The sequence below is a fragment of the Equus quagga genome, chromosome 10, assembly GCF_021613505.1.
Source record: "Equus quagga isolate Etosha38 chromosome 10, UCLA_HA_Equagga_1.0, whole genome shotgun sequence".
Classification (NCBI taxonomy): domain Eukaryota; kingdom Metazoa; phylum Chordata; class Mammalia; order Perissodactyla; family Equidae; genus Equus; species Equus quagga.
This window is the reverse complement of record NC_060276.1, coordinates 14,683,763-14,706,831: the sequence shown is the minus strand read 5'-3', so window position 1 is coordinate 14,706,831 and position 23,069 is coordinate 14,683,763. Positions and strand designations below refer to the sequence as shown.

Below are 23,069 nucleotides of genomic sequence, written 5' to 3'. Positions count from 1 at the left end.
CTGAGGCAATAGAAGGGCTCACCTTATTTGTTCTTCTCCTGGTGATCACCCTTTTAACATTCTTTGTTGTCCAATGTCTGAAAACTGTTTTTTCATATATTTTACCAATTTATTTTAGTTGTTTAAGGTGAAAGGGTAAATCCGGTCTCATTCCATCATGTCTGGAGGAGGAAGTCCAACTCCCTTGCTTTCTTTTTGCATATATTTACTTGGTATAACTTTGTCTAGCCTTTCATTTTTAACTTTTAAGAACCTCTTTGTTTTAGGTGTGTCTCTTGTATACAACATATCGTTGAGTTTTACTTTGTGGTATCTTACAAAAAATCTTTTCCTCTTAATAGGTGAGTTAAGCCCATTTACATTTATTGATACTACATCTGTTCTCAGTTCTATTATTTTGTTTTGTTTACTATTTTTATATTCCATATTTTATCAATTCTAAGACTCATATTTTCCCATATTTTAACATTTATTAAATCAGAATGCGTCTCCCAGTTGATGGCATGCCAAAGTATAATTAGCAGTGTTTTTTCTTAGCCACACATAAAATAATGATTTTTTTTATTGAGTTATTGATAGGTTACAATCTTGTGAAATTTCAGTTGTACATTAATGTTTGTCAGTCATGTTGTAGGTGCACCACTTCACCCTTTGTGCCCACCCCCACCCCACCTTTCCCCTGGTATCCACTAAACTGTTCTTAGTCCATAATTTTAAATTCCTCATATGAGTGGAGTCATACACAGATTATCCTTCTCTCGCTGGCTTATTTCACTTAACATAATTCTCTCAAGGTCCATCCATGTTATTGCAAATGGAATGATTTTGTTCTGTTTTGCAGCTGAGTAGTATTCCATTGTATATATGTACCACATCTTCTTTATCCATTTGTCTGTTGCTGGACACTTAGGTTGCTTCCACGTCTTGGCTATTGTAAACAGTGCTGCAATAAACATTGGGGTGCATAGGACTTTTGGGATTGCTGACTTCAAGCTCTTTGGATAAATACCCAGTAGTGGGATGGCTGGATCATATGGTAGTTCTATTTTTAATTTTTTGAGGGATCTCCATACTGTTTTCCATAGTGGCTGCACTAGTTTGGATTCCCACCAGCAGTGTATGAGGGTTCCTTTTTCTCCGAAACCTCTCCAACATTTGTTGCTATTAGTTTTAGATATTTTTGTCATTCTAACGGGTGTAAGGTGATATCTTAGTGTAGTTTTGATTTGCATTTCCCTGATGATCAGCAATGATGAGCATCTTTTCATGTGCCTATTGGCCATCAGTATATCTTCTTTGGAGAAATGTCTGTTCATGTCTCCAGCCCATTTTTTGATTGGGTTGTTTGATGTTTTGTTGTTGAGTTGCGAGAGTTCTTTATATATTATGGATATTAAGCCTTTGTCAGATATATGACTTGCAAATATTTTTTCCCAGTTAGTGGGTTGTTTTTTTGTTTCAATCCTGTTTTCATTTGCCTTGAAGAAGCTCTTTAATCTGATGAAGTCCCATTTGTTTATTCTTTCTATTGTTTCCCTTCTCTGAGAAGGCATGGTGTCCGAAAAGATCCTTTTAATACTGATGTCCAGGAGTGTACTGCCTACGTTTTCTTCCAGAAGTCTTATGGTTTCAGGTCTCACCTTTAGGTCTTTAATCCATTTTGAGTTAATTTTGGTGAATGGTGAAAAAGAATGGTCAATTTTCATTCTTTTACATGTGGCTTTCCAGTTTTCCCAGCACCATTTGTTGAAAAGACTTTCTTTTCTCCATTGTATGCCCTCAGCTCTTTTGTCAAAGATAAGCTGTCCATAGATGTGTGGTTTTATTTCTGGGCTTTCAATTCTGTTCCATTGATCTGTGCACCTGTTTTTGTACCAGTACCATGCTGTTTTGATTACTGTAGCTTTGTAGTATGTTTTGAAGTCAGGGATTGTGATGCCTCCCGTTTTGTTCTTTTTTCTCAGGATTGCTTTAGAAATTCGGGGTCTTTTGTTGCCTCATATGAATTTTAGGATTCTTTGTTCTAATTCTGTAAAGAATGTCATTGGGATTCTGATTGGGATGGCGTTGAATCTGTAGATTGCTTTAGGTAGAACGGACATTGTAACTATGTTTATTCTTCCAATCCATGTACATGGAATGTCTTTCCATCTCCTTATGTTGTCATCCAATTCTCTCAGAAAGGCCTTGTAATTTTCATTATATAGGTCCTTCACTTCCTTAGTTAAATTTACCCCAAGGTATTTTATTCTTTTTGTTGCGATTGTGAATGGTATTGTGTTCTTGAGTTCTTTTTCTGTTGGTTCATTACTGGAGTATAGAAATGCTACTGATTTATGCAAATTGATTTTATACCCCGCAACTTTGCTGTAGTTGTTGATTACTTCTGACAGTTTTCCAATGGATTCTTTGGGGTTTTCTATATATAAGATCATGTCGTCTGCAAACAGCGAGAGTTTCACTTCTTCCCTCCCTATTTGGATTCCTTTTATTCCTTTTTCTTGCCTGATTGCTCTGGCCAGGACCTCCAGTACTATGTTAAATAAGAGTGGTGATAGAGGGCATCCTTGTCTCGTTCCAGTTTTCAGGGGGATGGGGTTCAGTTTTTGCCCATTGAGTATGATGTTGGGTATGGGTTTGTCGTATATGGCCTTTATTATGTTGAGGTAGTTTCCTGCTATGCCCATTTTGTTCAGAGTTTTTATCATAAATGGCTGTTGGATCTTGTCAAATGCCTTCTCTGCATCTATTGAGATGATCATGTGGTTTTTATTCCTCAGTTTGTTGATGTGGTGCATCACGTTGATTGATTTGCAGATGTTGAACCATCCCTGTGTCCCTGGTATGAATCCCACCTGATCCTGATGTATGATTCTTTTGATGAATTGCTGAATTCTGGTTGCCAAAATTTTGTTTAGAATTTTTGCATCTATGTTCATCAGTGATATTGGCCTGTAGTTCTCTTTTTTCGTAGTGTCCTTGTCAGGTGTTGGTATCAGCGTGATGCTGGCCTCATAGAATGTGTTAGGAAGTGGGGTTTTATTCTTTGGGATGTTTTTGATTGCTGTTTCAATCTCTTTCCTTGTGATTGGTCTGTTCAGATTGTCTGCCTCTTCTTGAGTGAGCTTTGGGAGATTGTAGGAGTCCAAGAATTTATCCATTTCCTCTAGGTTATCCATTCTGTTGGCATATAGTTTTTTGTAGTATTCTCTTATAATCTGTTGTATTTCTGCAGAGTCTGTTGTTATTTCTCCTCACTCATTTCTGATTTTGTTTATTTCAGCTTTCTCCCTTTTTTTCTTTGTAAGTCTGGCTAGTGGTTTGTCAATTTTATTTATCTTCTCCAAAAACCAGCTCTTTGTCTCATTGATCCTTTCTACTGCCTTTTTTGTTTCCATAGTATTTATTTCTGCTCTGATTTTTATGATTTCTCTCCTTCTGCTGACTTTGGGCTTCATTTGTTCTTTTTTCTCTAGTTCCGTTAGGTGTGCTTTAAGGTTGCTTATTTGGGATTTTTCTTGTTTGTTAAGATGTGCCTGTATTGTGATGAATTTTCCTCTTAATACAGCTTTTGCTGTATCCCATATGAGTTGGTATGGCATGCTATCATTTTCATTTGTTTCCAGGTATTTTTTTATTTCTTCTTTAATTTCTTCAGTGATCCATTGCTTGTTCAGTAGTGTGTTGTTTAGTCTCCACATCTTTGTGCCTTTCTCAGCTTTTTTCTTGTAATTAATTTCTAGCCTTATAGCACTATGATCTGAGAAGATGCCTGTTATTATTTCAATTTTTTTAAATTTGTAGAGGCTTGCCTTGTTTCCCAACATATGGTCTATCCTAGAGAATGTTCCATGTGCACTTGAGAAGAATGTGTATTCAGCTCTTTTAGGGTGGAGTGATCTATATATGTCTGTTAAGTCCAATTGTTTTAGTTTTTCATTCAGCTCCACTATTTCCTTGTTGATTTTCTGTCTGGATGATCTTTCCATTGATATGAGTGGGGTGTTGGGGTCCCCTACTATTATTGTGTTGTTTTTAACATCTTCCTTTAGGTCTGTTAATAGTTGCTTTATGAATCTTGGTGCTCCTATGTTGGGTGCATAGATATTGATAAGCGTTATTTCTTCTTGATGAAGTGTCCCTTTGATCATTATATATTGTCCCTCTGTGTCTCTCTTTACCTGTCTTATTTTGAAATCCACTTGGTCTGATATGAGAATTGCAACACCTGCCTTTTTTTCCTTGCTATTTGCTTGAAGTATTCTCCTCCACCCCTTCACCCTGAGTCTGTGTTTGTCCTTGGGGCTGAGGTGTGTTTCCTGGAGGCAACAAATTGTTGGATCGTGTTCTTTAATCCATTTTGCCACTCTGTGTCTTTTTATTGGAGAGTTCAATCCGTTCACATTGAGAGTGATTATTGATGCATGTGGACTTAGTGCTGTTAATCTGTTGCTCATTATCTTGTTTTCCTGCGTTTCTTTTCCTGTGTGCTTTAGACTACCCATTTAATACTGCAATTTCTTATGCTGGGTTTCTTAGATTTTTCCTTATCTATGATTTGTGACTCTGTTCTGTACTTTATTTTAGTGTCTACCTTGAAGTTTGTATTTAGAATCTCGTGTATAATATAGTCTATTCTCTGGTGGTCTCTTACTTACTTGACCAATACTGATTTAGACTTTTTGCTCTTCCCCTCCTAAATAATTATTTTCATTTCTTATTCCAACTCGTGTTATGAATTTGTAGTTAGAGTGCTAAGATCGTCCTTGTTTTGGTAGTTTCCTTATTTTTACCCTAATGCTATAGTTGAGTATTTGCTATCCTGTTCTGGTTCTGTCCATTGGTCTCCCTAGTCTGTGGATTGTGTCCCCTTTCTCCCTTTTTTCTTTTTTCAAGTATGAGAGCCTTCTTGAGGATTTCTTGTAATGGAGGGCTTTTAGTTACAAATTCCCTTAACTTTTGTTTGTCTGGAAAAGATTTAATTTCTCCCTCATATCTGAAGGAAATTCTTGCTGGATAGAGTATTCTTGGCTGAAGGTTTTTATCCTTTAAAGCTTTGACTATGTCACTCCATTCTCTCCTAGCTTGTAGGGTTTCTGTAGAGAAGTCTGCTGACAGTCTGATAGGGGCTCCTTTATAGGTTATTCTCTTTTTTTTTTCTTGCTTCCCTGAGTATTCTTTCCTTATCGTTCCTTTTTGCCAACTTTACTACTATGTGCCTTGCAGTAGGTCTTTTTACATTGACAAATCTAGGAGATCTAAAACCCTCCTCTACACACATTTCTCCGTCGATCCCTAGATTTGGGAAGTTCTCTTCAATAATTTCATTAAGCACACTTTCTGCTCCATTTTCCTTTTCCATATTCTCGGGAATTCCTATGATCCTTATGTTCTTACTACTCATTGAATCAATTATCTCTCAGAGATTTTCCTCATTTTTTTAAATTCTTAGTTCTCTTTCTTCCTCTGTCTGGCACCATTCAGCCTGTCTGTCCTCGATTATGCTGATTTGCTCCTCTATATTGTCTACACGGGCATTCAGGGAATCCATATTCTGTTTTATCTGGTCCATTGTGTTTTTCATCTCAAGTAATTCTGTTTGATTCTTCTTTATGATTTCAATCTCTTTTGTGAAGTAACTCCAGAACTCGGCTTGTTTCTCTATCTTTCTCTCTACCTCATTGAGTTTTTTGATTATAGCTGCTCTGAATTCATTATCACTTAGTTTACCTAATTCCAAGTCCTCAGGACTTAATTCTGTGTTTTTATTGTTTTCCTTCTGATCTGGGGCTTTTATAAATTGCTGGATGGTAGAGGAGCGGTTTTTTCTCATGGTGGTAGAATTCAGTTGCAGTTACAGCCTGTCACCACTAGATGGGGGTCGAGAGCAGCGTGTTAGCTCTCCGCCTTCGGGGCAAGATGGCTGCGCCCACTGGCTTTGTTGGGGGGAGGGGCTGTTACTCACACACGCTGGTCTGGGTTCAGATCAGTTCTGTTCTCTGGTCTCCCAAGGCCCTTGATTTATGGGGTCCCCACGGACGGAAGCTTGCCCCTGTCAGCGGGTCTCCACTGAATCAGCGGCAGGAGTCCTGGATGATCCCCTGGTCACGCGGCCCCTCCCTCACTCCTTCCCGACCCCCGCCGCAGCGATTGCAGACTCTAGGGGAGGGAGCGATGTCCTCTCCTACCATTCCAGCGCCTCCGAAGGTGTAAGTATGGTTTATGAATCCGCCTTCTTGGTATTGTAGGTCTCTAACGAGCTGGCATTATGTTTATTCTCTGAAATTCAGTTCTTCCAATCTTTTGTTGTATTTTGGAGGGGAGAGCATCCCAGGTCAGCTCACCCCGCCATTTTGCTCCACCCCCCTCCAAAATAATGATATTTTATAATGGTGGCATTTAAGGTTCCATGAAACATGATATTTATTTGAAAAGTCTTTGGGTGGTCTGCATTTTTATTGTTGTAATTCTTCTAATACTTAAGAAGGTTTGTATTTTTGTTATAGATCTTTCATTTATACCTCCTTATTACTCACTTCTTTCCTTAGAGGGTGTCAGGCAGTTTCATGATTATGTTTTGCTTTGTTTCTAGTCCTGTTTGTAATTCTTTGAGTTTCCTGGATTGGTGCCTTTTCTCAGTTCTGGAATTGTCTGCCATTGTCAGGCCTTTTGTTCTCTCCTCTTCAGACTCCAATCAAAGCTATGTTAAATGTTCTTATTTTCTCCTCCATGTCTCCTAACCTCCCTTCTGTATTTTCCATTATTTTTATGTGCTATGTTCTTCTGGCTTATCTTCTAGTCTATAAATTCTCTCTTTACTTGTTTCTTCTCTTAAACATAGGCATTGAATTTTTAATTTCAGTAATCATCTTTCTCATTTCTACAAGTTTTATTTTGTTCTTTTCCACAACTGCTAGGTCATTATTGTATACTCTTCTATTTCATGTACATGCTTTCATGTTTGTATTTTATTTCTTTTAAATATCTTAAGTTTAGTTAACTTTAAATCTGCCTCTGATTATTCCTGGATCTGAAATCTCTGCAGGTTTGTTCCTGCTGGTTCTTGCTTATGATGCCCTTTATTTTTTGTTTTTATTTTTTTAAGATTTTTTAAAATTTTTTTCCTTTTTCTCCCCAAAGCCCCCTGGTACATAGTTGTATACTCTTTGTTGTGGGTCCTTCTAGTTGTGGCATGTGGGACGCTGCCTCAGCATGGTTTGATGAGCAGTGCCATGTCCGCATCCAGGATTCGAACCAACGAAACACTGGGCCACCGGCAGCAGAGTGGGCGAACTTAACCATGCGGCCACGGGGCCAGCCCCAGCCCCTTATTTTTTTGAGGAAGGTTAGCCCTGAGCTAACATCTGCTGCCAATCCTCCTCTTTTTGCTGAGGAAGACTGGCCCTGAACTAACATCCATGCACATCTTCCTCTACTTTACCTGTGGGATGCCTGCCACAGCATGGCTTAACAAGCGGTGCGTAGGTCCACACCCGGGATCCAAACCAGTGAACCCTGGGCTGCTGAAGGAGAATGTGCTGACTTAACCACTGCGCCACCAGGCTGGCCCCCTTATGATGCCCTTTTTCCTTGTGAGTTTCATTATTTTGACTACATGCTCATTGTTCTTGAAAACTGTTTGTGGAGTTTCTTTGAGTCAAAGCACTTTTCTCCAGAGAGGATTTTCATTTACTTCTGTAAGGCATCTTTGGGCAATACCAGTTTGGGACCACCTCAAAGCAAATTCAAACTTGAATTTCCTGGGGCTACCTAGGTGATGTGAATCTAGCCTGCAAATTTGTTAGGCCTGGCCTGTGGCCACAGCTCTTCAAGGACAGTCCCCTTTCTTCTTCTGGTTAGCATCAAGGACATCTTCCCTATAGTCCACTGGGGATGTGGACCAGGTTCGCTTCTGGCTCACATGTACCCTAAGGGCTTTCTGCTTTCCCTTAGAATTTGGCATGGTAATTCCTCACCTTCTTGTCAGCTCACGTTACTTTTTTTTTTTTTTAATATTAAAGAATTTATTTTTTGGAGCAGATTTAGGTTCACAGAAAATTTAAGAGGAAGATATAGAGATTTCCCATCTATCCCTTGCCCCTACACTTGCACAGCATCCGCCGTTATCAACATCCCCACCAGAGTGGTACATTTGTTACAGTTGATGAACCTACTTTGGTACATCATAATCACTCCAAGTCCATAGTTTACATTAGGGTTCACTCTTGGTGTTGTACATTCTATGCTCATGTTGCTTTTAAGGAAGATATTTGTTATGTTGCATTTATCATTTGTAGTTTTCAGCAGGAGATTTGGCCCAAGTAAGACTGGAATTCAAAATCTAGTCAAAGTTTTAAAGCATAATTTTAACATCTGGTAGGACAGAAACTAACATTTAATGACCTTCTTATTCTGTGCCAGGTGCTACGCTAGATCTTTCCATATAATTTCTCACTTAATCCAGTTAACAATTTTATGAGGTAAATGATGGTGTCCCCATTTTACAGTTAAGAAAACTAAGGCCCAGAAAGACTGACATACAAAAGATTCTATGTGGCAAAATCTGAATTCCATTCCAATGTTTTTTGATCCAGATTCTTTTCTCTTTCCACCACGCCAAACTACCTCTTATATTTTTTGAGCACCTAAAGGATATTGGCTCTGAGGACATAGTTAAGAAGTGGCTGGTACATGGTAGGTGCTCAGAAATATTTGTTGAATGAGTGAACGAATGAATGAGCCAAAGTTCCTAGCCTTGTGAGCTCTGGAGAATACAATTTTCTGTAGGGGTTATAAGCACGTAAATACACCAACTACAATTTGATGTGGTAAGTGACAGAGATATGAGCTGAGTGCTGTGAGAACACAGAATAAATCATTCTTTTTAGTAATATAGTGGGTTACAAGTAGAGGCTGTGGCAGCAGATGAGTCTAGAGAGACGAAGAAGATTCAGATCCTGAAGGGCCTTTGTTATCACTTTACCTATAATATTGAGTACTTACTTGATGCCCGACAGTGGTTGAAATGCTTTTCATGGGTTGATCTAATCCTCACAGCACCCTTTAAGGTAAGTACTGTTATGATCTCTACATTATATATGTGGAAATTGAGGCACTGAGAGGTTAAGCAACTTGGCGGAGGTCACACAGGCTAGTACATGCCATATCTGAGCTTTGAACCTAGGCAGTTTGACTGTGGAGTCCACATATTAACCACTGTGCTACTGTGCTGTGCTGCTTCCATGAGTATATATCACAGACATACCTCCATACGTGCAAATCTACTAGCGGCATTTTTTTCTCTGTATGTTTATGCCGTATTTCATTTAACTGTATTGATAGACATTTTTGGTCGTTTCTGGTGTTTTGCGATTATGGATAGGAGTGTAGTGAGCGGTAGTTACTTTCCACCTCAAGCTGATTTGGACACACCTCTACAGGATCTCTCTTACCCTCTTTATCATCATTGTACTAAATGATCTCTTAAGTGCCTTGAGGGCCATCACCCTCAATTCTGAGATTTGCAGAACCATAATTCTTAATCTAGGAGTCTTACATATTGTAGATTACTCAATATGGTAATTGGCAAGGCTCATTTGTACTCATTTTCTGAAGACTGAAGGCCTGGGTGACATAATGTCTAATATTTATTGAACGCTTCCTCTGCCAAGCACTGCACTAAGTACTTCACATGCATTATTCTATTTAATCCTCTCAGCAATCCTATGAGCAAACCCTTCATTGTCCCCATTTTAAAAGAGAGGAAGCTGAGGCTTAAGGAAGCTAAATGACTTGTCTGTGGTCATATAACTAGTACGTGACTGTCTGATTGCAAAGCTCATACTGTGAACCGATTAGTTTGCTCGGGCTGCTGTAACAAAGTACCACAAAATGGGTGGCTTAAGACAACACAACTTTATTGTGTCACAGTTCTGGAGGCGAGAAGTCCACGATCGAGCTGTTGGCAGCGTTGGTTCTTTCTGAGGGCTGTGAGGGAGGCTCCAGGTCTTTCTCCTGGCTTCTGGTGACAGCCAACAATCCTTCAGGTTCCTTTTGGCTTGCAGCTTCAGCACTTCAGTCTCTGCCTGTGTCCTCAGATGGCGTTCTCCCTGCGTGTCTCTGTCTTCATATGGTGTTTTCCTCTTGGAAAGATACCAGTCACATTGGATTACAGCACGCCCTAATGCCCTCGTCTTAACTTGATTTTGTCTGCAGAGCCCTTCTTTCCAAATAAGATCACATTCACAAGTACTAGGAGTTAGGACTTCAACATATGTTTTTGGGGGACATAATCCAACCTATAACAGCTCTGATACAAAAACTGCCCTCAGAGCCCCATGGAAAAATAGTTATACACTCTCCTTTAACCACTTTTACCAGAAAAGAGTGCCAAAAATTTTCTTTCTTCTGGATTAGAGCAGTGGTTCTCAAAGTGTGTTCCAGGACCAGGAGCATTGGCATCACCTAGGAGCTTGTGAGACATACAGAATCTTGGGCCTCACCTTAGACCTAGTGATTCAGGATCTGCATTTTAGCAAGATCCCCGGATGATTTGTAGGAACTTTCAAGTTTAAGAAGCATTGATCTAGGAAGTTTGGATAATTGCCTTTAGATATAGTTGTGGCTAATAGGGAGTGAACTAGTGAATATTTAGCTTGTAGCGAGAGTTTAATTCACTTTTTATCTGATGCTTCTGCTTATAAATGTAAATATACCCTCATTATAGAAAATTTGGGAAGTACAGAAAAGTATAGCAAAGCAGTGGAAAAATGATTGCCTATAATCTCACTTCCCAGAGGTCCCACTGTTAACATTCTGAAACACATTCTCCTATTTGTTTTTGCTTCGTTACTTTTACCATAAATAAAGCCCAAACTCATGATATGCTTACACTTTATATACTGATAACATTTTATTAGTTAATTTGTATTACTTCATAGTTTTGTATGGTTAAAAATCCAGAGATACATGCATTTGTACATGAATTTTACAGTTTTGCAATATCGTTTCTTTGTACCAACTATTTAAGACTATAGAAGTAACAACTATTTAAGACTATAGAATTAACTAACATCTTAATTTTATGCCGGATGCTCATGGCTGTAGTTTTAATCATATAAAAACACATTTACTCTTCAGTATGCTTAATTTATAGCTCAGTTCTTTTTAGAACTAGTGTATCTCATTTTTATTCCACCATCAGGTTTTATAGTTTTTAGTTTCTAGGAAAAATTCAAACTTCTTTAAAATTTCTTTGTCTTTTTGCAGTCTGAATTCAAGAAAAATAATAGTTTCTACCTCTTCAACCACGTTGATATTACTCTTACATATCACAGGGAAAGTGAAAGAAATGGGGGTATTGCAAGATTGGTTACTGCTAGACTTGATCCTAAAAGGTAATTACAGAATATCTTTTTAATTAGCTCTATTAATTTAAAAATTAATTCAAAATGTAGAAGTTCTCAACGAGAATTTTCATTTTAGTATACACATGTGATGTAACCTTAGCCATACAGTTTGAAAAACCAAATGGGTAATTTTATTCCCTTCTACCTGTACTAAGTGTCTGAGTACCATGTGATGTGAGGAAGAATTGACAGATCTGGCAGAGGATAGACTTATTGAGGGTATCCTAACCCTCCACTTTAGTAGCTGCCATACAACAAAAACATTAGATTTAGATTTATGTTTCTTCAGAGGACAAGCCTAGTACCAATGGAGTCTATTACACAGGTATCAGCTGAGTATAAGGAAAAATCTGCTAACAATTAGAACTCTCTAACAGTCGAATAAGCCGTCTCAAGAATTAGTGAGTACTTTGTCCCTGGACGTTCGTAAGAAGAGCCTGGATGACTCAGCTGTTGGAGATTTCACAATTAGGCATCCACCATAGTATGTAGTCCCTAGTAAGCAAGTGCTCAATGAATTGTAAAGGACAGTTCTGCATTGGGTAAGAGACTGGACAGGTGACATTTAATGTTCCAACTCTAAGATTCTTTGAAATTGTAGGATAAGATTAGTACTCTCCACTTAAGACAGGTAGAGAGGGGAATATGTCACACAATGTATAAAATCATCATCCATTATGGGCAAAATAGTACAAAACCTCAAATATTAGGATGGAGGAAGTTATCCCTTGAGACTTATGTGAAGTATATTAAATGAAGCAAGTATGGTATAGTTTTCTGAATACAGAACAAAGAATTAGAAAATTTAGATTTTTAGTCTCATCTCTGCTGGTTCCATATTGGAAGTCAACCGCAAGTTCATAGAAAGGAATCAGGCATCATTGTTTTTAAGCCTACTACCTTATTTTACTTTAGCCAAGGTGGTTCCATCTGTCACTGCTGATGGCCAAAGGGAAAGAATAGTTAGAGAATGTATTGTGCCAAGCTTTTGACCATGGGTAGGTTAACTTGATCTCTCATAGGTGTAATTTACTCATCAGTAAAAGAAGAGGGCTGAATTAGGAGTCTTTAATACGGACCCTGATGCATCAAACTCTGGAAATTTTTATTGATGTGTGTTTTTCTGGGCAAAAGGGTCCATAGAGTTCATTAGATAAACAGGCCCCAAATGGTGAAGAATACTGGCACTTTCCAACTCTGATTTATCTTAGTAAAAGGATATTCTTTTAAAGTTAGTGGCTCTGTTAAAATTTTTGAAGATTATCTTTGCAAAGTGTTACAGACAGGACATAAAAGAAGAATTAAAAGGATCAGGGCATATTTATGAATCACAGGGGTAAACATAGCTACTAAGCGAGGTCAGGAAATACTAACCATTGTCAAGGGCAATCACCCATGCTTTTTTGTGTATGTCACTTCTGATATCTGGCAACAGAATTTTAGGATGATGGACTGTGACGTCTGAGTCAGGATGAGTGCTCATGTTGAAAATCATTTGGTTGGAAAGGTAGCAAACACACAAAGTGTGATCCTCCAGGAAGCTAATCTCATCAGCCATATGAAAATCAAACTTAATGCTTTCCAGTCACATCTCAGGTTCTCAGACTCGGATAGATTAAAAAGTCCAAGAAAATAATTTTTTAGAGTTACATTTATTCTACAGCCAGCCGTGGTGGTCTAGTGGTTAAGATTCGGCACTCTCACTGCTGAGGCCAGAGTTCATTTCCAGGTCAGGGAACCACACCACCGTCTGTCCGTTGTCATACTGTGGTGGCTGCGTGTGGCTGTGAAGCTGAAAGCTATACCACAGTATTTCAAATACCAGCAGGGTCACCCATGCTGGACAGGTTTCAGCGGAACTTCCAGACTGAGACAGACTAGGAAGAAGGACCTGGCCACCCACTTCCAAAAAATTGGCCATAAAACCCTATGAACAGCAGTGGAGCATTGTCTGATATAGTGCCACAAGGTGAGAGGATGGTGCAGAAAGACCGGGCAGGGTTCCGCTCTGCTGTCCACAGGGTCACTAGGAGTCAGAATTGACTCAACAGCACTAACAACAAATTTATTCTCCATTGCCCATAGTAATAGCTTATGTATGCGTGTGATAAAACTTTTATCTAATCACTGTAAAGGTCATTTATTTGGGTCCCCTGAGAACAAGGACTGTGTTATAATTCATCTTTTTCAGAATTAGGTGATCTGCTCAAGGCCACAGAAGTGAGTTAGGCCTCAAGTTTTCTAGGCCTGCAATCTTGTGTTTTCTTTTAGGTACTGTACCCAGCTAATTTCCCTGATGGTTACCATAGTTGATCATCTCTTTTTCCTTAAAACACTTGCTTCATTTGGCTTTTGGGTTACCATACTTTCCTAGTTTTCTCCTGTGTCACTGGTTGCTTATGAGTCTTCTCATTTCTCCAACCTCTTAATGTTGGAGGGCCGCAGGACTCAGTCTTTGAACTTTCTCTGTTCTTTATTTATACTTACACCTTGGTGATCTGTATCCTGTCTCATGGCATTAGATACCACCATGACTCATAGACCTCTAGACTAGTATATTTAGCTGTCTACTTGACATGTCCACTTGGATGTCTAATAGGCATTTCAAACTTAACATCTCCAAAAATGAACTTTGAATCTTCTCTCCAAACCTGCTTCTCCTGTTGTCTTCTCTGTCTCAGGAAATGGCAACTACGTCTTTCCAGTTGCTCAGGCCCCTAAACCATGGCATCACCCTTGATTCCTCTTTATCTTTCTTCACTCATACCCTATATCCAGTCCAATCCTTTGGATCTGGATCCAGATCCAGATCACGTGGCTCTATTTTCAAAATATATTCAGAATCCACCACTTCTCATCACCTCTACCAATATTACCTTGTCTGAGATATCATTATATCTCACCTAGATTATTGCCAAACCCTAACTGGTCCCCCTCCTGCCACCCTTGTCTTCTAGAAGTCTGTTCTCAATACAGCATTCAGAGCATTCCTTTTTAAGTGTCAACTCTTATGTAAGGCCAGTGGTTTAAAATAGGGCTTCTACCTTGATCAGAGATCTTAACACAGTTTTTGCTGCATAATCTTTCTTATATGAAATGCAGATATTTCCTATACTGAGGTCAAGTCCCATATTTAAACAGCAAACGTTGATGTGCATGATCACGCAGTAATTTAATTTTTCTCTTTTTTGTTAAGTTTTGATCTGTAGGCTTAACAATTATTATTTCTTTAATTCATAACTTTTAATATGTATTTTGGATTTGAATAGAATGCATGTATCCTACAAACACTTAATAAGGGCATATTTTGTACCAGACACTGAGGTACAAAAATGAATAGAAAGAGGTGTATCTCAATAACCTGTGTACTTTTTTTTTTCTTGCTGAGGAAGATTGGCCCTGAGCTAACATCTGTAACCAATCTTCCACTTTTTGCTTGATGAAGATTGTCGCTGAGCTAACATCTGTGACAGTCTTCCTCTATTTTGTATGTGGGACACCCCACAACATAGCTTGATGAGCGGTATGTAGCTCCTTGCCCAGGGTCTGAACCTGTGAACCCCAGACCCCCAAAGTGGAATGTGCAAACTTAACCACTACACCACTGGGTTGGCCCCAACCTGTGCAATTGTGAGTGAATGGTTTTATTGTGCATATACATAACAATCCAGTAAGGATTGCATAGTATTCTTTAGACAGAAACCAAGGGATAAATTATACGTTGGATTAATATTTTAAAAGTGAAGCATCACTATTTCTTCTTTTGATTTTTCTATCTCCACTTTATTCCTTTTTTGCTTTTCAAGCGATGTAAGAGTTTCTTTATTCCCGACCAGGCATTTGCTAGCTTTATCAGTCCTGTCTAGTTTCAAACTTCTCCAGTTTTTGTTTTCCATCTTCTGTTTTTAATAATCATTCTCTTTTTTCAAACACAAAAGATTCACATAGATTATGTCCTCAGTACCTTTCATTGCTAAATATGTTATTTTACACACAGTAGGCCCTCAAATCTCTGGGTGCTTATAAAAATGGTTTCTGCTTCATCTATTTCATTTTCTAACCCTACAGCTAAGGTTACAAGATAGGTTACTTAGTATATCGAAGAGGGATGAGATGAAAGATGAAAAATAAAGCCATTTGCTAATAGAAGGATTTTTTTAAAAAAAATCTGTTAGGTAAAGAGAAGATTCTTAATTATTGCATTTTGGGCAGTTTATTGAGTCTCATTTGAGTGTTAGGGACATTTAGAAACAAAAGTATTTTAAATTGCAAAGAGTTTCAAATTCAGACTATGGTGAAAGATCTTTTTTCTCAGCCTGCTATTGTGACATGCCTGAATATACATGAGTTGGAAATTTACAATGTCAGTTTGTTATAAAAATTCCCTTCCTTTTTTTTTCTCTTCGATTAGCTATAATCGTTCAGATGAAAACCACATAACTTGTGATGGACCCCCTATGGAAATTCCTGGAGAATATACAGATAAGTTGAATATAACCTACACTTACTCTGTGAAATTTGAAGTAAGTATTCCATGCCATCATCTTACTTTTTTCCAAATCAAGTATATAAATATCATATACTTCATTACTATTAAAGCCTCAATTTTCATCAAAGTTGTATAACATAGCTAAGAGCCCAAGAAAGTAGGTAAGTTTTTTATGTTAAAACCAGTCAAAGGACAATCGTTAAAGGAATTGCTGTTTTAAAGTGGCTGCCTTTCAGGTACTGTGCCAGCTGCTTTACTTGCTCTTACTTCATACTGAGGTTTGAAAGAGGTACGTGGGAAACCAGAGGGGTGTCGTCTGGGGCTTGGCAGGCTGGCTGGCCGCTCACGTGGGACCTTAAAGGAAGAGACACAGTATAGTGCAGTGAAAAGAGCACACATATTGGACTCAGACTGACCTGCAGTTCAAACTGAGGCTTGGTCACTTACTAGCTGCGGGAGCTGAGGTAAGTCACATGATCGCGGAGGCCCGATTTCTTCTCATGTCGTTTCATCCTCATTTTCAGAAAATGTAAAGCCCTTACCGTAACACAGATGTCCACATGTGTATGTCTGGATTCTTTTTTTGGTAAATAGCTATTTTTATAAAGATGGTATGTATTTTTGGTAGATAGATAGACAGACAGACTGACTCTTAACATTCTGGTAAATAATGTATCAGCTCTCTGATGCTGTCATTTCCCAAAGGGTTTTCTGGAAACGAGTTGCTTTTTATTTTATTTTATTTATTTTTGTATGGTATTTAGAGGTGTTATGTGAAAAAAGGATTCTACAATGAGCTTACTTTGGATAATGCCAGGTTAAAAAATATTAAAACAATGGCTTCAAGAAGATTCACTATGTTAAAGCATGTGAATTTTCAAAAGATGATTAGAATATGCACGTTTCATAGACCATGGCGGAATTCATGGGGATGCAATGTTCAGTAGAATATACAAGGGAAAGACTGCACGTGTGCTGGTATACAACTTTGTACAAATGGGATATTACATGTACTATTTTCACTTACTGTGTATGTCGTGGACATCTTTCCATGTCGATGAATATAGAGTCACATTCTTTTTTTATTGACTATATAGTCACTTAATGTATAGGCCATAATTGACTTTTTTTAGGGCCCTATTGATGAAAACAACCCAAATGTCTAATTTTTTTTTATTTTAATTTTTTTATTATTATTTTTTTATTTTTTTATTGAGTTATTGATAGGTTACAATCTTGTGAAATTTCAGTTGTACATTAATGTTTGTCAGTCATGTTGTAGGTGCACCACTTCACCCTTTGTGCCCACCCCCGACCCCATCTTTCCCCTGGTATCCACTAAACTGTTCTTGGTCCATAATTTTAAATTCCTCATATGAGTGGAGTCATACACAGATTATCTTTCTCTCGCTGGCTTATTTCACTTAACATAATTCTCTCAAGGTCCATCCATGTTATTGCAAATGGAATGATTTTGTTCTGTTTTGCAGCTGAGTAGTATTCCATTGTATATATGTACCACATCTTCTTTATCCATTTGTCTGTTGCTGGACACTTAGGTTGCTTCCACGTCTTGGCTATTGTAAACAGTGCTGCAATAAACATTGGGGTGCATAGGACTTTTGGGATTGCTGACTTCAAGCTCTTTGGATAAATACCCAGTAGTGGGATGGCTGGATCATATGGTAGTTCTATTTTTAATTTTTTGAGGGATCTCCATACTGTTTTCCATAGTGGCTGCACTAGTTTGGATTCCCACCAGCAGTGTATGAGGGTTCCTTTTTCTCCGAAACCTCTCCAACATTTGTTGCTATTAGTTTTAGATATTTTTGTCATTCTAACGGGTGTAAGGTGATATCTTAGTGTAGTTTTGATTTGCATTTCCCTGATGATCAGCAATGATGAGCATCTTTTCATGTGCCTATTGGCCATCAGTATATCTTCTTTGGAGAAATGTCTGTTCATGTCTCCAGCCCATTTTTTGATTGGGTTGTTTGATGTTTTGTTGTTGAGTTGCGAGAGTTCTTTATATATTATGGATATTAAGCCTTTGTCAGATATATGACTTGCAAATATTTTTTCCCAGTTAGTGGGTTGTTTTTTTGTTTCAATCCTGTTTTCATTTGCCTTGAAGAAGCTCTTTAATCTGATGAAGTCCCATTTGTTTATTCTTTCTATTGTTTCCCTTCTCTGAGAAGGCATGGTGTCCGAAAAGATCCTTTTAATACTGATGTCCAGGAGTGTACTGCCTACGTTTTCTTCCAGAAGTCTTATGGTTTCAGGTCTCACCTTTAGGTCTTTAATCCATTTTGAGTTAATTTTGGTGAATGGTGAAAAAGAATGGTCAATTTTCATTCTTTTACATGTGGCTTTCCAGTTTTCCCAGCACCATTTGTTGAAAAGACTTTCTTTTCTCCATTGTATGCCCTCAGCTCTTTTGTCAAAGATAAGCTGTCCATAGATGTGTGGTTTTATTTCTGGGCTTTCAATTCTGTTCCATTGATCTGTGCACCTGTTTTTGTACCAGTACCATGCTGTTTTGATTACTGTAGCTTTGTAGTATGTTTTGAAGTCAGGGATTGTGATGCCTCCCGTTTTGTTCTTTTTTCTCAGGATTGCTTTAGAAATTCGGGGTCTTTTGTTGCCTCATATGAATTTTAGGATTCTTTGTTCTAATTCTGTAAAGAATGTCATTGGGATTCTGATTGGGATGGCGTTGAATCTGTAGATTGCTTTAGGTAGAACGGACATTGTAACTATGTTTATTCTTCCAATCCATGTACATGGAATGTCTTTCCATCTCCTTATGTTGTCATCCAATTCTCTCAGAAAGGCCTTGTAATTTTCATTATATAGGTCCTTCACTTCCTTAGTTAAATTTACCCCAAGGTATTTTATTCTTTTTGTTGCGATTGTGAATGGTATTGTGTTCTTGAGTTCTTTTTCTGTTGGTTCATTACTGGAGTATAGAAATGCTACTGATTTATGCAAATTGATTTTATACCCCGCAACTTTGCTGTAGTTGTTGATTACTTCTGACAGTTTTCCAATGGATTCTTTGGGGTTTTCTATATATAAGATCATGTCGTCTGCAAACAGCGAGAGTTTCACTTCTTCCCTCCCTATTTGGATTCCTTTTATTCCTTTTTCTTGCCTGATTGCTCTGGCCAGGACCTCCAGTACTATGTTAAATAAGAGTGGTGATAGAGGGCATCCTTGTCTCGTTCCAGTTTTCAGGGGGATGGGGTTCAGTTTTTGCCCATTGAGTATGATGTTGGGTATGGGTTTGTCGTATATGGCCTTTATTATGTTGAGGTAGTTTCCTGCTATGCCCATTTTGTTCAGAGTTTTTATCATAAATGGCTGTTGGATCTTGTCAAATGCCTTCTCTGCATCTATTGAGATGATCATGTGGTTTTTATTCCTCAGTTTGTTGATGTGGTGCATCACGTTGATTGATTTGCAGATGTTGAACCATCCCTGTGTCCCTGGTATGAATCCCACCTGATCCTGATGTATGATTCTTTTGATGAATTGCTGAATTCTGGTTGCCAAAATTTTGTTTAGAATTTTTGCATCTATGTTCATCAGTGATATTGGCCTGTAGTTCTCTTTTTTCGTAGTGTCCTTGTCAGGTGTTGGTATCAGCGTGATGCTGGCCTCATAGAATGTGTTAGGAAGTGGGGTTTTATTCTTTGGGATGTTTTTGATTGCTGTTTCAATCTCTTTCCTTGTGATTGGTCTGTTCAGATTGTCTGCCTCTTCTTGAGTGAGCTTTGGGAGATTGTAGGAGTCCAAGAATTTATCCATTTCCTCTAGGTTATCCATTCTGTTGGCATATAGTTTTTTGTAGTATTCTCTTATAATCTGTTGTATTTCTGCAGAGTCTGTTGTTATTTCTCCTCACTCATTTCTGATTTTGTTTATTTCAGCTTTCTCCCTTTTTTTCTTTGTAAGTCTGGCTAGTGGTTTGTCAATTTTATTTATCTTCTCCAAAAACCAGCTCTTTGTCTCATTGATCCTTTCTACTGCCTTTTTTGTTTCCATAGTATTTATTTCTGCTCTGATTTTTATGATTTCTCTCCTTCTGCTGACTTTGGGCTTCATTTGTTCTTTTTTCTCTAGTTCCGTTAGGTGTGCTTTAAGGTTGCTTATTTGGGATTTTTCTTGTTTGTTAAGATGTGCCTGTATTGTGATGAATTTTCCTCTTAATACAGCTTTTGCTGTATCCCATATGAGTTGGTATGGCATGCTATCATTTTCATTTGTTTCCAGGTATTTTTTTATTTCTTCTTTAATTTCTTCAGTGATCCATTGCTTGTTCAGTAGTGTGTTGTTTAGTCTCCACATCTTTGTGCCTTTCTCAGCTTTTTTCTTGTAATTAATTTCTAGCCTTATAGCACTATGATCTGAGAAGATGCCTGTTATTATTTCAATTTTTTTAAATTTGTAGAGGCTTGCCTTGTTTCCCAACATATGGTCTATCCTAGAGAATGTTCCATGTGCACTTGAGAAGAATGTGTATTCAGCTCTTTTAGGGTGGAGTGATCTATATATGTCTGTTAAGTCCAATTGTTTTAGTTTTTCATTCAGCTCCACTATTTCCTTGTTGATTTTCTGTCTGGATGATCTTTCCATTGATATGAGTGGGGTGTTGGGGTCCCCTACTATTATTGTGTTGTTTTTAACATCTTCCTTTAGGTCTGTTAATAGTTGCTTTATGAATCTTGGTGCTCCTATGTTGGGTGCATAGATATTGATAAGCGTTATTTCTTCTTGATGAAGTGTCCCTTTGATCATTATATATTGTCCCTCTGTGTCTCTCTTTACCTGTCTTATTTTGAAATCCACTTGGTCTGATATGAGAATTGCAACACCTGCCTTTTTTTCCTTGCTATTTGCTTGAAGTATTCTCCTCCACCCCTTCACCCTGAGTCTGTGTTTGTCCTTGGGGCTGAGGTGTGTTTCCTGGAGGCAACAAATTGTTGGATCGTGTTCTTTAATCCATTTTGCCACTCTGTGTCTTTTTATTGGAGAGTTCAATCCGTTCACATTGAGAGTGATTATTGATGCATGTGGACTTAGTGCTGTTAATCTGTTGCTCATTATCTTGTTTTCCTGCGTTTCTTTTCCTGTGTGCTTTAGACTACCCATTTAATACTGCAATTTCTTATGCTGGGTTTCTTAGATTTTTCCTTATCTATGATTTGTGACTCTGTTCTGTACTTTATTTTAGTGTCTACCTTGAAGTTTGTATTTAGAATCTCATGTATAATATAGTCTATTCTCTGGTGGTCTCTTACTTACTCGACCAATACTGATTTAGACCCTTTGCTCTTCCCCTCCTAAATAATTATCTTCATTTTTTATTCCAACTCGTCTTATTAATTTGTAGTTAGAGTGCTAAGATCGTCCTTGTTTTGGTAGTTTCCTTATTTTTACCCTAATGCTATAGTTGAATATTTGCTATCCTGTTCTGGTTCTATCCATCGGTCTCCCTAGTCTGTGGATTGTGTCCCCTTTCTCCCTTTTTTCTTTTTTCAAGTATGAGAGCCTTCTTGAGGATTTCTTGTAATGGAGGGCTTTTAGTTACAAATTCCCTTAACTTTTGTTTGTCTGGAAAAGATTTAATTTCTCCCTCATATCTGAAGGAAATTCTTGCTGGATAGAGTATTCTTGGCTGAAGGTTTTTATCCTTTAAAGCTTTGAATATATCACTCCATTCTCTCCTAGCTTGTAGGGTTTCTGTAGAGAAATCTGCTGACAGTCTGATAGGGGCTCCTTTATAGGTTATTCTCTTTTTTTTTCTTACTTCCCTGAGTATTCTTTCCTTATCGTTCCTTTTTGCCAACTTTACTACTATGTGCCTTGCAGTAGGTCTTTTTACATTGACAAATCTAGGAGATCTAAAACCCTCCTCTACACACATTTCTCCATTGATCCCTAGATTTGGGAAGTTCTCTTCAATAATTTCGTTAAGCACACTTTCTGCTCCATTTTCCTTTTCCATATTCTCGGGAATTCCTATGATCCTTATGTTCTTACTACTCATTGAATCCATTATCTCTCAGAGATTTTCCTCATTTTTTTAAATTCTTAGTTCTCTTTCTTCCTCTGTCTGGTGCCATTCAGCCTGTCTGTCCTCGATTATGCTGATTTGCTGCTCTAGGTTGTCTACACGGGCATTCAGGGAATCCATATTCTGTTTTATCCGGTCCATTGTGTTTTTCATCTCAAGTAATTCTGTTTGATTCTTCTTTATGATTTCAATCTCTTTTGTGAAGTAACTACAGAACTCGGCTTGTTTCTCTATCTTTCTCTCTACCTCATTGAGTTTTTTGATTATAGCTGCTCTGAATTCATTATCACTTAGTTTACCTAATTCCAAGTCCTCAGGACTTAATTCTGTGTTTTTATTGTTTTCCTTCTGATCTGGGGCTTTTATAAATTGCTGGATGGTAGAGGAGTGGTTTTTTCTCATGGTGGTAGAATTCAGTTGCAGTTACAGCCTGTCGCCACTAGATGGGGGTCGAGAGCGGCGTGTTAGCTCTCCGCCTTGGGGCAAGATGGCTGCGCCCACTGGCTTTGCTGGGGGGGAGGGGCTGTTACTCACACGCGCCGGTCTGGATTCAGATCAGTTCTGTTCTCTGGTCTCCCAAGGCCCTTGATTTATAGGGTCCCCGCGGACGGAAGCTTCCCCCCGTCAGTGGGTCTCCACTGAATCAGCGGCAGGAGTCCTGGATGATCCCCCGGTCGCGTGGCCCCTCCCCCGCTCCTTCCCGACCCTTGCCGCAGCCATCGCAGACTCTAGGGGAGGGAGCGATGTACTCTCTACCGTTCCAGCGCCTCCGAAGGGGTAAAGCTAGGTTTATGATCTCCACCTTCTTGGTATTGTAGGTCTCTAACGAGCTAGCATTATGTTTATTCTCTGAAATTCAGTTCTTCCAATCTTTTGTTGTATTTTGGAGGGGAGGGAATCCCGGGTCAGCTCACCCCGCCATTTTGCTCCGCCCACCCCCAAATGTCTAATTTTTAATTATTGTAAACAAAGCTTTAAAGAACATCCTTACTTTTTTACTTATGTGATTATCTCCTGGAGTTAAATTCCTAGAAGTAGGACTGTTTAGGTAAAAGAGTGTACACATTCTTATTTTTTAAAGATTGGCACCTGT

At 38.4% G+C, this 23,069-nt stretch overlaps 1 protein-coding gene across 4 annotated transcripts in view; it reads left to right on the top strand.

Annotated features, from left to right (window-relative positions):
- LOC124245918 (transmembrane 9 superfamily member 2-like) overlaps positions 1-23,069 on the top strand; it is a 97,666-nt gene that overhangs the window by 17,525 nt on the left and 57,072 nt on the right. For 3 of the 4 annotated variants that reach the window (XM_046673741.1, XM_046673744.1, XM_046673740.1), the window contains exons 6-7: positions 11,269-11,396; positions 15,820-15,931. The exons of the other annotated variant lie outside the window; for it this stretch is intronic. In XM_046673741.1, coding sequence (XP_046529697.1) covers positions 11,269-11,396; positions 15,820-15,931 — 240 coding nt within the window. The remainder of the gene's footprint in view (positions 1-11,268; positions 11,397-15,819; positions 15,932-23,069) is intronic. 4 annotated transcript variants of the gene reach the window in all.